This window comes from Lepidochelys kempii, chromosome 8 (genome assembly GCF_965140285.1).
Source record: "Lepidochelys kempii isolate rLepKem1 chromosome 8, rLepKem1.hap1, whole genome shotgun sequence".
Taxonomy (NCBI): domain Eukaryota; kingdom Metazoa; phylum Chordata; order Testudines; family Cheloniidae; genus Lepidochelys; species Lepidochelys kempii.
The window spans coordinates 96,862,370-96,877,013 of record NC_136387.1 but is presented as its reverse complement, the minus strand read 5'-3'; the positions used below and the strand labels follow the sequence as shown (position 1 = coordinate 96,877,013).

The 14,644-nt window shown below is 38.0% G+C and overlaps 1 protein-coding gene across 1 annotated transcript in view; it reads left to right on the top strand.

The window, feature by feature from the left end:
• The window catches only part of SCP2 (sterol carrier protein 2), a 56,340-nt gene extending 43,517 nt beyond the window's left edge, over nt 1-12,823 (top strand). The window contains exons 13-16 of the mRNA XM_073357672.2: nt 1,605-1,698; nt 5,679-5,808; nt 8,702-8,781; nt 11,981-12,823. Of these exons, the coding sequence (XP_073213773.1) occupies nt 1,605-1,698; nt 5,679-5,808; nt 8,702-8,781; nt 11,981-12,076 (400 nt within the window). The 3' untranslated portion in view covers nt 12,077-12,823. The remainder of the gene's footprint in view (nt 1-1,604; nt 1,699-5,678; nt 5,809-8,701; nt 8,782-11,980) is intronic.
• Nucleotides 12,824-14,644: the final 1,821 nt, after the last annotated feature.

Below are 14,644 nucleotides of genomic sequence, written 5' to 3'. Positions count from 1 at the left end.
ATGTTAAAAAAAAACTTATCAGAGGTCACCCCAGAACTCCAGCCTCAGGCTCAGGAAGCTTTTTGTTCTTCAAAATCCACAGCAGAGCTTTCCCCATGGGTTACAAGTTCATAACTGTCTCAGATTCAGAACCAGAACCACCATGAATAGTTCAGTCTTTCCTTTATATAGCTTGTACTTTAATGTTGAGACTGTGGGAATAGGTAATCAGCAGACAATGGTCTTTTGCTCAGGGTGTAGCTTCAAAAGACTGGTGCCACTGGACTCCTTGTTGCTTCAAAAGACTAGATTTTTGCATAATCAGAGATGGGGAATTTGCAGGCAAACTGCTTGACTGTTTGTCCCAAAGGTCCATTTTTGTCTGGCCCACTTTCAATATAGCCCTTTGAGGTTCATAACCCTTTCCAGGGTTCACATCACCTCTGCCCCCTAAAGAGGTTACATACAATCCTGGCCTACAATAACACATAACCTTTGCATTTAATATAATGGACTCCAAAGATACTTTAAACTTAATTCAGTTAGTTTTTTTCACGTATATTGCAGGAAATTGCCATATCTGCCACAATTATTTACTTTCCTGAGCCCCCTTTTTTTGTCTTTCTAAATTGTAAGCTTTTTGGAGCAAGGGCAGTCTTTGCATTGTCTCTACATTGCTAGCATATCTTGAGTTACTGACAATAGTGCTCTCCTTTGGGTGTGAGGAAAGGTTTTGCATACTCAGCTGATTGTGTTCCTCCTAAATAACTGCAATTAGAAATTATTACTACAACCCATTTATTTCATCTTACAAAAATTTGGTGGGAGATTGTGAGATTTTTTTTTCTTTTTTCCTGAAGATAACTTTCAAAGTATAGAAAATTAAAATCTAGACATCTATCAATTGCTGCCTTCTTATTAATGTTGTTTTTCCAAAAGGCTGTGCCTGTAAAAGACCTCTAATAGAAGAATTGCACGTATACAATGTAAGATGTTGGCATTAAAAAAGTTAAGCTCCTCTGTTCACATCGTTTAGCTATGCAGTTTTAGTGTGATATGTTAACATTGGGTAACAAAGGGAAAACTATTGCATTTCATGGTCATAAAGATCTTAATAAATTGTATTTCATACTAGCGCAATGTTGGTTTAAGTCATCAGAGCTAGATGTACTGTATTCGGTGGCTCCAGTAATTAAAAGTTACTCTGTGTATACATCCAGGTAAATGAGAGCAGAACTTAGTGCCTTTATATGTAGCTCTAGGTGAGATAGATTTGTACGTAATAGAGGGTTATTTGTTAGGTTCTTTGCATTATTCTAAGATCTTGTGTTTACTGCGGAGTTAACTTGCATTACAGCTTGAATCCCATCCCCCCACACACGCCATTAACTTGAGTGTGATGATGCTTTTAACTCTAGTTGGCTGGCCTGTCAGGGTATAGGCTACAGCTTAAGTTTGCATAAGTCATCAGCTGCTAACATAATCACTCTGTGCAGTTTGAGTGTTACTTTGTAGTGTGGCTGCACTCATTTGAGCCAGGCTAACTTGAATGTAGATAACTTGAGTTTACTTTGCAATGACAGACAGCCTAAGTGATTTAAATGAGTGGTTTCCTTTCATTTCAGCACCCAGCGCATCCAGGCTATTCCCACCAGCGCAACTTTTGATGGATTTAAGGCCAATCTTGTCTTCAAAGAGATTGAAAAGAAACTTGAAGAGGTAAATCACTTTAATTATTTTTTAAAAGTCTTTATAATGGGAGACTTAACTTTTTATTTGTTATGCTTTGGCTTCAGAGATAAGGTTGATCATCTAGCTTTAATTCACACCTCAAGTGCCTCACTACATGCAAAGACTTGAAAAATGTACTTGTCCAGAGCAAGAGCTGTTCAACATAAGCTGTATCAACTTTTTCAGAATCCATGCGTGTTTTAAAATGAAAGATGTGACCCCTTCTTAAGTCTACTAAGAGGATCACTATGTGTGTTGAGGGAGAAAATTGGTTGTTGCTGTTGACAATCGGGTGTTGGTGTCTGTGTGAGTGAGCGATTTTCCACTCCACACTTTGGATTGGGAAGCACTGTGTAGGTGGTGACTGTGACAGATATTGCAATCCTATGGAGTGTTTTTGGGGACCGTTGTACTAAATTTATGGATGGATTATGTATGATTGTGTTCTGCTCTGTGGGGGCGGATTATCACAGCTCTTCCTGGAACTAAAAACCGTGGGAGGTAATAACCTGGGATATGTAAACAACTCCAAAGCACCACCTTCTGGGGTGTTTGCATATACTTGTTCAAACTGGGTTTTCCAGAGACTCTTTTGGTACAAAAAGCTGAACTGATACAGGTCCTTCTTACTGATCCAGCAAGTGGACAGGACCTTCTGTCCAAGGGGGCACCAACCCTTGTGGAAAGGTTGGAAAGACTTTTGCTTATTAGGGCCCCATAAGACTGATGGGTGACTTCTGGTAAGGTTTTAGCATTCGTGTAGGAACTCTTATTGTTTTTTACATGTTTTTTTAATGCTTTTTTTGGTCCTAAAGTAAATATTCTCTGCTGAGAAAGATCTGTGTGGTCACTGGTAAAAACCCTGTCATTGTTTTCAGAGAGAAAGCACAGCTCAGATGCTGGCCTGTAGACAGATGGCTTTCTGGGGATATTACAGTGTGACATGGGGCTGGGCAGTCTTAAAACCCCCATGCAGAAGGGAGTGGGACAAGGGTCCCTGCCCAGAGACAGGTGATGGCTAGAGATCTGAGACCTCACTGGGCAGTATTCCTGGAGTGGACCACAGAGAGGGAATGCAGATGCACTTACCCTGAAACTGACAATAACCACACCAGTAAAGGGCTCTATGTGCAGGGTGGGAAGCCCACCAATACTAATTTGGGTGGAGTGAGTGTGGGGCGTTTCTGCCACCTCTACAGAAGATTTTGAGGCTGAGAGAGGCTGCTGCTACTATGGCTGCAAAATTTCAACCCATCCTCCCTCCACCTCTGACAGGTTGCTGGAAGAGGAGCTACTAATTATAGGCTCAATCCTGGAAGATGATGAGCACGCTGGCCCAGTCTAACAAAGCACTTGAGCATGTGCTTAACTTTAAGCGTATAAGTAGTCCACTTCTCTTCATTAGTAATATAAAGTTTGAAACTGATGTGATTTGTTATGAATTTGCTAGGCTATGTTTCTGGTACACAGAAGGTGAAATGAGTTACAAAAACACTTCGATTACTCTAAGAATATCAAACTGATCTTTGTTCTTAAAACAGTTTGCTCCTAGTTGCTGACAGGTGCTAGTAGTTCACTGTGTTTTTCTAATATGGCCTCTCCATTACTGGAGATTTGCAACTTTGGTAACCCATTCTGTATGGTCCTCTGCTAATCTCTTTGTGGGTGAATCGTCCTTTTGATCCACCCAAGATACCATATTATCCATCTAAGATCTTCTTTTTCTGTCTCACATTCTTCTGTCATCAACTTTCCCTTCCAGTGCCTGTAAACATACATCTCACTCTCAACCTCTTAAAATGTGGCCTGAAATAAAAACTTTCTCGTCATAAAATCTAACTTTTGCTGAGTGCCAATCATTTCCAGTAGTTTTTAGTTGGTTATATATGATATTTTCTGAATTCTTCTATAACACCATAATTTGAAGGATTGAATTTTTGTTATTAATTTATTGACTGTCCATGTTTCACAGTTGTGATTTAACACAGACCAAATACAAGTTTTTATAAGTTGGAATTTAATCTTCAGATTCATGTCCATTCTCATCAGATATTTATTCTTCCAGAATGCCTTTTGCTCTAGCTGTTCTGGTGCTGACTTCAGTATCCGATCTTCCATCTTCTGTAATGATGCTTCCTAAGTAGCAATAATTTCTCACTTGCTGTATAGTTGTGCTGTTCACTGGAATCTTGCATGTTCTCCTAGGATCCTTGATACACCCATAATTTTTGTCTTGTCCATATTCAACTCTGGGCCATATTCTTTGCCATATTTATATATAATCGTCACTAACTTCATCAGACCTTCTTTTGAATCAGCCAACAACACTGTCATTTGCATAGCAAATGTTGTTCACTCATTCTCCATTCATGTTAAAACCTTCCATTTCTTCAATTAATTTCATCAGATACTTGCCATAAATGTTGTATAATGTTACTGACTTTATTCAACCTTGTCTCACACCTTTCTTAACCTCTGTTAGGTTTTCCATTTTCATCTCTCTATATAGTTGCCTTCTAATTCCAGTATACACTAATTGCCTCATTACTGGGAGTTTGTACCCATCAGTCCCTACAGATGTTACTATATTGAGAAATTTGTAGTGGTTCTCTCAAAGGCTTTTTAGAAGTCAATGAAACACAAGTATGCTGTTTCCTCATTTCTATTGATCTTTCTAAGATGAGCTTCACATTCATAATGCTGTTTATGGTACCCTATCCATGTTTGATTCCATATTGTTGTTCACTTTCTTCCTTCTCAATTTTTCCTTGTATTTGGTCTTGAACAACTCACAAAAGTATCTTAGAGGCATGCGATACTAGTCTGATTGTTCTATAGTCTTCACGGTCTGTAGCGTTGTTCTTTTTTGGGATTCGGATACACAGTGAAGTTGTAAAATCATTCATACTCTTCATTACATCTGCCAGGGCTCTCAACCCTTCATCCCCTATGTTTTTTTAACAATTCAGCTGGTATTTCATCACATCCTAGTGCTTTCCATTCAGCAGTCTTTTTATTGCTGCCATGATTTTTTCATCAGTTATTGATGGGCTTCCCTGATGGATCTCTAGTTGAGGTTTTTCAGGCCTGTCATCATATATAGTTCCTTGATATATTTTTGCCATAACTCATTCTTGTCTTTTAGATATTGAGATGTTGTCGTCCATTTTTGTCCTGAAGGGTTGTATTGATCACTTTTGTTTAATTAAAGTTTTTTATCTTTTTGATACATCTCACCTTGTTCTCCTTATCCACTTTCTTTGTATTTCTCATTCGAATTTTGCTCATCTGTTGCATTTATGCGTTACTTAATTAGTCTTTGATATTCCTCTTTTTCTGTTGTTAAACTTTGTGTATTGTGCTCACCCTAGTTACTGTTAAGAATTTTCAGCTTTTATTTGGTGTTTGCTGCTTGCTATCTTGATATAATGCAAGAATGGTAACATGGCCTTCTTCCAAGCTTAAAGCAAAAATTATAGTAGGGCAAGCCTGTAATTTTCAAGCAAGTATCAATATTTACCTGTTTTATAATACTATATTTGCCTCTTTGCTTTCAAACTTATATTTGTAAATGTCAGTGTTATTTGAGACCTTGGAATTATTTGTTCTTTTTGTTTTTAGTAGACTTTTATCAGTATGGTGGGAGGTGGTAACTCTGAAAAATGGGGAATGATTACGTTTAATTAAAGCAATTATGTATTACCATTGGTCTAAAAATTAACAGATATTCAACTTTTGAAGAGTATGTGTGTATGTACAATAGCTATAGTACATAAATTCAGGTTTGCGTGTGTTAAATTAAGCTTAGCAAAATGAATTGAATAAATCTTTAATTACAGGTTGAAAGATTCATCTATTGCTGCTTGATGTAAACATCTGTTAAAACAAATTATTTTAATTGTGCCAAAGCCAATGGAATGAAGTGATTCGCTTGTCCATCAAATGTAACTTGTGCATGATCATTACAGGAAGGAGAACAATTTGTCAAGAAAATTGGTGGTATCTTTGCCTTCAAAGTAAAAGATGGTCCTGGTGGTAAAGAAGCAACTTGGATAGTAGATGTGAAAAATGGTAAAGGCTCTGTAGATACTAATTCAGGTCAGTGATGTTATCTCTCCAGTATGTCCTTCGGTATCACCATTACTGTCAGAATGAAAGGGAACCATCAGTTCCTTGAAGGTTAGGTACAAAATATGAACTACTTTAGTTAAACAAGAACTACATTATTTTTAAAATCCCCACTTCATCATTGGCAAATGAAGTTAAGTTTTAATCCTCATTGTTTGGATATGGCTAAGATTAAGTGCTGTTCCTCTTCTTCTCCTTCTGTCCTCATGTTTTCTAGGACACTTTTTTAAGACTTCCCAGTTAGATAAGCAGTATTTGAGGAGATTATAACAGACATATGACTCTTGGAAGGACCAATGCCAGAATAAACAAAATTGGGTAGCTACTACACCAGTGGATATCCTAGAAATGCCTGAATGGACAGATAGAAGATTGTTTTTGAAATTTGGGGGGCAGGCTTAATTGCCGCTGAAAATTGGAGCATGCATGGCCTATGTCCAGAATTGCTGCACCCACAGATTACCCTTGTTTTCACTTAAAACTGTCATTGGCTGCTGGTGATATTGACAGGCCAGTGTTGCCAATCATGGACTCTTCATTTTTTTTGTTTTGTTTTTTCTCCTCCCACCCGCCCTCCAAGAACATCCATATAGGCCAGATTTATCCCATTTATCTGGATACTTTGCTAGCAGTCAGCTAACAAAACCGTGTTAATTTCAAGCCCCATTTACAATCACCAGGGTTGAGGGAAGATAAATCATCATTGGCTGCATGGGTAAGGGTACAAAACTTGGTAGGGGAAGTGGAATTACAGAAATAGTGGAAATATTTGACATTCTCTTTTACACTGCGGTAGAGTAAACATACCTCAGACTTGTTCACTGAATGTACTTCAGAGAATTGGATGGTTCATGTCTTTTGTAATTTTGTCCTTGGACATGAATCTGCAACTGAGTTAGCAGAATTTAAGTAAGGTATTGTTAGTTTAAGGAGAAGATGTTTTCAGTGCATTATTCTTTCTGTTATGAATGCATTAAAGAATAATGCTATATATAGATACTGGCCTATCTTTTGTCATAATTAAAATCCATTCAAGAAAGTGAGTGAAAACTCATTGTGGTTACAGATACAGATTAAATAGATGATAACATTTTCAGCTGGCTTATAGTTAAGGAGATCTTGAAATCTCCTGGGGTTGCACTAATTCAGCAGCTGTGGCTATGAGCTTTTTGTTAAGAAATGTACAAAGGAAAACAGAACACGCATGCCTCCTTTTGAAAAGCTCTGGGCAGGAAATGCCTGAACTTGGAGTTTGTGTAGTGATGCATATCTCTAGGAGCTGTCTCAGGAAAAAATAAACATCTAATCCATGTTTTTATTGCTACTTAGAAATTAAGTTCACAATACATACCAAAAGGGTGAAAAAATATGAATCTAACTCCTGGAGTTAACTTTTAACTAATCACATAAGGATCTGTTTCTCCGTGAATGGGGAATTAAGTATGTTTCCCAAACCTAATACAAAATAGTACTACTTAATTTTCAGCACCTTTCACAAATATTAAAATCCCCTGTGTAGTCCCAGGAGCAGAACAGGAAGTGACATTTCCCTTCCCTGCAAATGAGCATCAAGCTGGGTCTGGGGGGACTCTGTAGAGTAGATCTTTTCATGCCCATTGCAGGTGATGTTCTGTGCTGCATTTCCAAAGGTACATCTGCACTGCCACAGCTGGCTCGGGTCAGCTGTGTCGGGCTTGAGCTGCAGGGCGATAAAATTGCTGTGTTGATACTCTGGCTAGAGCTTGGGCTCTGGGACCCTCCTCCCTTGCAGCGTTCCAAAGTCTGGCTCCAGCCAGAGCCCAGATGTCTGTACTGCAATTGTATAGCCCTGCAGCCCATGCCCTGTGAGTCTGAGTCAGCTGACCTGAGCCAGCTGCAGGACTTTGATTCCAGTGTAGAGACACCCTCAGAGGTATAAACACAAAACTCACAAATCAGGAGAAGGGGAGGCTTTAAGAGGCCCCTGATCTCTCCTGATCCTAGGCTGCTCTGGGGGCTGTGGTGGCCCCTAAGATCATTGTTGCACTGTGTGCTGGACCCCACATCTGATGTTTCCCTCCCACACTTGGCACAACCCCTGCAGCTGGGCTTGTGAAGAGGTCCTCATAAGACAGTTTTACAGTTGTTTTTCTGCAGTGCCAGCATTAGGGAAATCCCAACCAGCCAGGACTTCTAGAGGCCATTTATGTCTGATCCTTTCCCCAGCATAAAGGGGCTAAAGTGTGGTTGAGGATCTCTCCCTCATCTCAGTTGAGATGAACAATTGTGGTGGATTATTGCTGTGGACTCTAATACTTTTGGAACTGGATTGTGATCACAGACTCACTTTACAGGGCCCAAACAGTCCTCAGATATTAGCAACTTCCAGTTGCCAGTGACCTGGCTCTGATTTCAACTAGCAGTCTAGAGAAAGATTTTAAATCTTATTGCTATACTCCAGCCCATCTAATCCCAGTGCCCTTTTATTATTAATGGATTTATTTTGTAGCAAATGCTGTAATACTTAAATCTAAGTACTGTCTGACTATATAAGCTATATTGTAAAGCCCTGTCAGGGACTCTTGCTGATCCTTATGTAACAGGGTTTCTCAATCAAGTTCCTTTTGACACTTACCTGACAAATAATTGTTGGTGATTATGCTGTACCTATGCTGCTATACCTGCTCATTAGGCTTGCTTATATTTTATCCCTTCCTTCCACCTTCTGCTGAGCTCTGTTAATAAGCAGCATGTGACCCTATAGACCAAATCATTCCACTGCCCTAGGTTCTCAGGAGCTGTAATGTGACTCATGACTGGGAGTGCTCTGTCTCTCTCAACTTGAAGTTAAACCGTGAAACTCTGTCTCTGTTATATGTTACAGATAAGAAGGCTGACTGTACAATTACAATGGCTGATTCTGACTTGTTGGCTTTAATGACTGGCAAAATAAATCCACAGACAGTAAGTAAAATGAAGATTAAATGAAAAGATGAATACGTGTAACTGTTTTTATTTTACATAGGCTGTGAAGCAACACCTCTATTTTTCCCGGATTCTTTTGGTGAAGTGATCAAGGCTTTTTTATGTAAAAGTATTTTTGAACACCTGTTAGATCTAAAGGATAGCAAATATAGGGTTTTACACTAACATACTTCCAGTGTACTTGGCAGAATGTTTACCTGGCAATAAGTAAGTGCAATGAAACAATTTCCTGTTTTGGCATTGCTTCATGATTCAGCCTGACTATAACAAGGCTACATGCTGAAGAAATGAATAGTAGAAAGTACACTAGTCACAGAACACCTAAGTACTGAACAGTCTAAAACAAGGGAATTTACTGTGCCACAATTCTAAGATTCTGTAGGTACGCGAGTCATATATTGCTTCTAGAAATGTTACTCTCTCATTCTTGAAACTCTGTTTATTAAATTCCTGCTGTTTTGTAACTGCACTACTGGGACATTTAGAAATTATGAAAGTGCCACTCACAGTTCCATAGTTAAGGATTAATTGAGCATTTTTGCACTTAAACCAGAGATTCAACCAGTTTGTTGTGTACAAAGAATACAGCATATCCTCACCAAAATCACAGCATTCACTCTTTGAATACAGACTACAATTTTGTAAGACTTTACGAGCAAATATATTAATTAGTTTACAAGCAAATTTTATTAATTTAAAATGAGTCCTTGAGTAATTTTAGGATTAATGGTCATTTTTTCCCTGTTCTTCATAAGTGAAAGTTTCTCCTTTAGCATGGAGATGATGAAGAATTTTGTTCTTCTGCATAGAATTTCACATAGAACTGGTCTCTTTCAAAATGGCTGTCATCTCCCATTATTCTCAATGGGATTGAAGACACTGGCTGTTCTCAGATGGTCATTTTTATAAGGGATTGTTTCTCCTAGTGTTCCTCTCTGCCTTCTGATAGTTTAGGGGGCTTCACTTATTGGAAACAAGTGGTGGCAGTGGTCAGTTTGACTGAGGGTGGCAGCTAATGCTCAGTCCCATTGAGACGATGGCCATTGAGAAAGAGGGCAATTCTTGAGTTTCTCTGATTTTTATTAACTAGTTTCTGTGACACACAAACTTTCATTTTTGAAATAAAGGCAAGAAAGACCTTTTAATCCTAAACATTTGTTTTGAAAAGCTACATATTATACTGGATGTATTCACCAGGTAGGCGAGGAGGGGAAATTTGAGGTCTGAAGGTTGCAGGAGAGGAAGAGGGGGAAATTATTATCTGTATGCAGGGGATTGTGGGGTGCACAAAGGAGGGAGAAACTGGTGTAGTTTACAGGGAGATATAAGCAGGCACAAGCAGCAGGGAGAATTTGGGAAAGAAGGAAACAGAAGTACATACTGTGGCTGTTTTGTGCTGCTCTGGTGATTCAAGGCAGCTGTAAAAAAACCAAACCAAAAAACCCCCAGTTGAATTGGCCAGTATGCTCCTGCTGATTTGCTCTGCTTCAGAGTGGCATAAAGCCATCAGAACATACTGGTGAATCTGGACTAAAAGTTTAAATTATTTTTAATTTTAAGTGGCTACTTTATATTTTCAAACCATCAGAAATATCTCAGGGTAACATTCTCTTTGGTATTCTTGCTTGCGGTTCATATATAACGCTTTTTGTCTGGGAATTTCCTTGAGTTTTATTATTAAAAGTACTCAAGGAAATTCCCAGGCTAACAGTGTGATAAAATGGAGTTGAGGTTGAATTTACCCGCACTAATTTAGGGTAAAATACATTATAGGGATTTTCTAATTATCCCAAATAACAAATGTTGCAAACCCAGGAATTCAGATTTAACCTTAAACTTAAATATCCAAATATGTGAAAGTATGGAAATCCAAACAACCATAACCGTCCTGTACTGACACAATATGGGGACGAGAACAAAAAATCTCTCTTTAAAAATCCATTTAATCCACATGACCCTAAACCCTAAAGTGCCTTTATCAGAATCATATAGTTACTGCATGGTGTCACCATAGAGCAGTTAATGTTGTTTGGGGACAGTAGTGCCAATAATGCTCAATCTCGGAATGCTTTTCAGTTGATGTTAAGCATATTCCACTCTGAACTCCAGTGTGTAGCCTATGAATCACTTGTGAGGAGGCTTCACGGCATACAGAAAGGAAGCAGTCTGAAGTGAAAGAAAGAAGTAGTTAGCCATCCCATTCAATTCGGGAATGTCTGGCTTTCCTCATCACCAGCCCCCTCCAACATATATGATGGTGGCTTAATGAAATTTATGAAAATTAATTTCTCTTTGCATTGTACACTTGCTTTGCAAAGCTGAGAATATAATAAAAAAAACCAATCCCAAAACTTTTTTGCCAAGCCTGGTAAGATATTTAGATAGAATACTGTCCTAATTTTTCCAAATACACCTTTGCTTTCCAATATTTTTATATAATTTGTCTGAAGTAACCATTAACTCTGTTTTGTGGTCTGTGATTGAAATTTCAGGGGTTCTGACATGCTTTTGTGGGGTCCAAGTCGTTCCTTATGTTGTGAAGGAGACTTCTGACATTTAATATACTTCACTGCTTAGATACCACAATTGCGTAGCACTATATATAAACTTCAGGAAGTTCAATCAGGCCCTGATCCTGAAAAGATTTACATATGTGCTTAACTTTACATGTGTAAATCATCTCATTGACTTTGTTGGGACTGCTCACATGCATAAATCTCTGCAGGATTGGGACCTAATTCTCAAATGCCCATATTCTAGATATTCTCTTCTCACGTTCTTCACAGGCGGTTGGGGTTGGCGGTTTCCTTTATAATCCCATTTTGGATTCAGTATTTAAAAGGTAAAATATGTAAAGCAGTTTATAATGCAGTATTTTGATATGGGGAATAACTGTAGAGAAGCAGGCATATGATTTCCTTTTTTTTTTTTTCCTTTCCTTGGTTCTTTAACTGAGTCTACATGTAAGTGCCAGAGAGGTGATGTGTTTGGTCTTTAAAGAAATTACAGCCCACGCTACAAAGTCTTTTCATATTCTGTATTGCCATACTATTTTAAAGCCTCAGAATATTAAGTATATACCTTGGATGAAGTGGTGCAATAAGGACAAGACATTGTCACCTGAAAGGATTAGAAGCATCCAAAGGACAAAATAACATTCTTCATTTCATCTTTGCAGGCTTTCTTTCAAGGTAAATTGAAGGTTTCTGGGAACATGGGCATGGCTATGAAGCTTCAGAGCCTACAGCTTCAGCCAGGCAAAGCTAAACTTTGAATTCATTAGACTGCACTCCACACAAGACTCGATATATATATATATGTCAACATTTAGAGTGGAACTAGACATGGAAAGTAACAGTAGTACAGGTTTTTCTAAATTTGGGTAATCAGATTCATCTGTCTTGCTGAACTCCATATATCTGTCTAGGGCAAAGTGAATGTAGTCATTGTGACTTTAGACTAAACTGAGACATTCATAATGGTTATAAACAGTATAATGCAAGGAATTATATGAACAAAAATTGGTGTTAACCAGTCTGAAATTTTTAAAAGCCTCACATATTATTAATGAGAAAGGTCACTTTGCTGTCATTGAACTTTATAACAAATTGCTTCTTTAATTAAAATTATTTTTGAGAGGGATCACTACAGCTACATAACTCTTTTTAAACTCTTGGGAATCTGCTTTTAAAATATTTTCCATACTACTGCTTTGGAAATTTAAAAAAAAACCCAACTTCTGTAAGTAAATAAAAACATTCAGAATTAGTGGTTGGACCAGAACTTGCTTTGAGATTCACAGCATTAATTGTAATGCCTCATCACCTTGAAATAAGATAATGGGGAAAATCAGATAACATATTAAAATCTGCTTTGTTTAAATATTTTCCTTGAGTTGATAATTCTTTTTAAGTTCTTACCTAATACTGTAAAAAATTCTTATTCCTTTGTATTTGGTTTTGGAGAAATAATGTATTCTGGTCAAATGTTTAATAGAAAATTAAATATGCTTTTCCTGTTCTGTGTGGCTTTTTTGTCATATTTTATTATACAAATTGATTTTCATGGTGCATATTGTGACGACTATTGGGGCCAGTTTTTCTATGGACCACCACCAAGTGGGTGACAGAGTAGTCTATTATCTACTGCAGGATTCATTGTAGAGAACCCAGTGTCTGGGGAAGAAATATCTCACATAAGGTTCTGATTTCATATATTTGTTGGCTAAACTAAACACGCAAAAAGCATAAAATATACATATTAATGAATCAAAGACCTGGCTGGGATGATTTAGTTGGGGTTGGCCCTGCTTTGAGCAGGGGGTTGGACTAGATGACCTCCTGAAGTCTCTTCCAGCCGTAATCTTCTATGATGCTATGACTCTATGAAATTAAAATAAAATGGATTAACATCAAATCTTTGAATTAATCTAAGTATCAGCTTGATTAAACCACACCAAATGAACCTATAATTCTTAAAAAGCTTTACCTAATAATTTGGAAGACCGTCTTGGCTATCAGCCCCAAAATAACTGATATATTTGTCATAGCAACAGGGAAGATCAGATCACTCACAGGTTGAAGCTTTCTGATGCCCAGTGTGGTATCCCCTGCCTAAATTACAGATGGTTAAGCAACAATCTTTCCCATCTCCTCTAAAACAGAGTTACATGAAAGATTCCAATACAATTGAAGATGACACAGCTTATTGCACTTACAAAAGTTTAGATGAAAATAAGTTTCAGGATTTAAGCATATGACCCCGAAACCTTGAAATATGTGTGATTCTTTAGATAGCAGTGCGAACCTGGAGCAGTTTTAGGTGTTTAAGGAAATATTCTATGGACATGTTCTCAAATTCTGTGAATTCTATCCACATGCCCACTACCAGCCATCTTCTGGAGTTAAAAAAACCAAACACCCAAGTACAAGCATGTTAAGATAGAGGTATCCCTCTACTAGTAAAAAATTGGAAAAGAATACAAAACCCAAAAGGCTGATACTCAGGGTGGTTTTCATTCAGCTTCATGAGGCTGGTATGTGGTTGAAAAGATTAGCCAGTGGGTTTGTTAGCTCAGCCATTAAATGTGAACAGAGTTGTTGACTGGCTAGAGGTCACTTGATTGTAGCTGTTGTATCTCAGACACTGCACATTTCTGTCCTCCTGCCCCTGGGCCTTTTTGTCAGTCATTGTGGCAGCATATGGCAAGAGGCCAGCAGCGATAGCCGGAAGCAATGGTTTCTTCTATACCTTCATTTTTTGAAGATTGTGGTCTGACTGGTTCCTACCCATTGGAGCTACTCAAGAATTTCTTGGCAAATCCAAGTGAGCGACTTCCCTTCAGAAAACACTGCCATTATACAATGGGGTTTGGATAGATCTCCTTTATGCAAACAAATAACTGCCCAATGCTACTAATTTCAAGCTCAGAAAGTTTATAGATCAAAATCATATCCAGTCAGCAGGTTCATAGGTATTTTGACACATTTGACAGTCATGGGTCCATCTGCAGACGATATCTCAACCATCCTACAACAATCCTTACTTGAAAATAATCCAAATCAGCAAAAACTGTAACTGAAGTCAGAGAAAGCAATCTCTTGCATTTAATCATGCACTTATTCTTAAGACTAAGTGACTGTTCCCGTTCTGCAAAACTTTCCTTTTGCATTTTGGTACTCAGCAGATGAACTCTGAACAGCATTTTTGACACAAAGTTTCAATGAACGATTAGATTTCAACTCTTTCAGAGCAAAAAGTCTTTTAAAATTTCAGTTTGGTACTCCAGTTTTCATATATAGGCCTCTATCTGCCACATAATGTTTGCTCCTGATCTATAGGA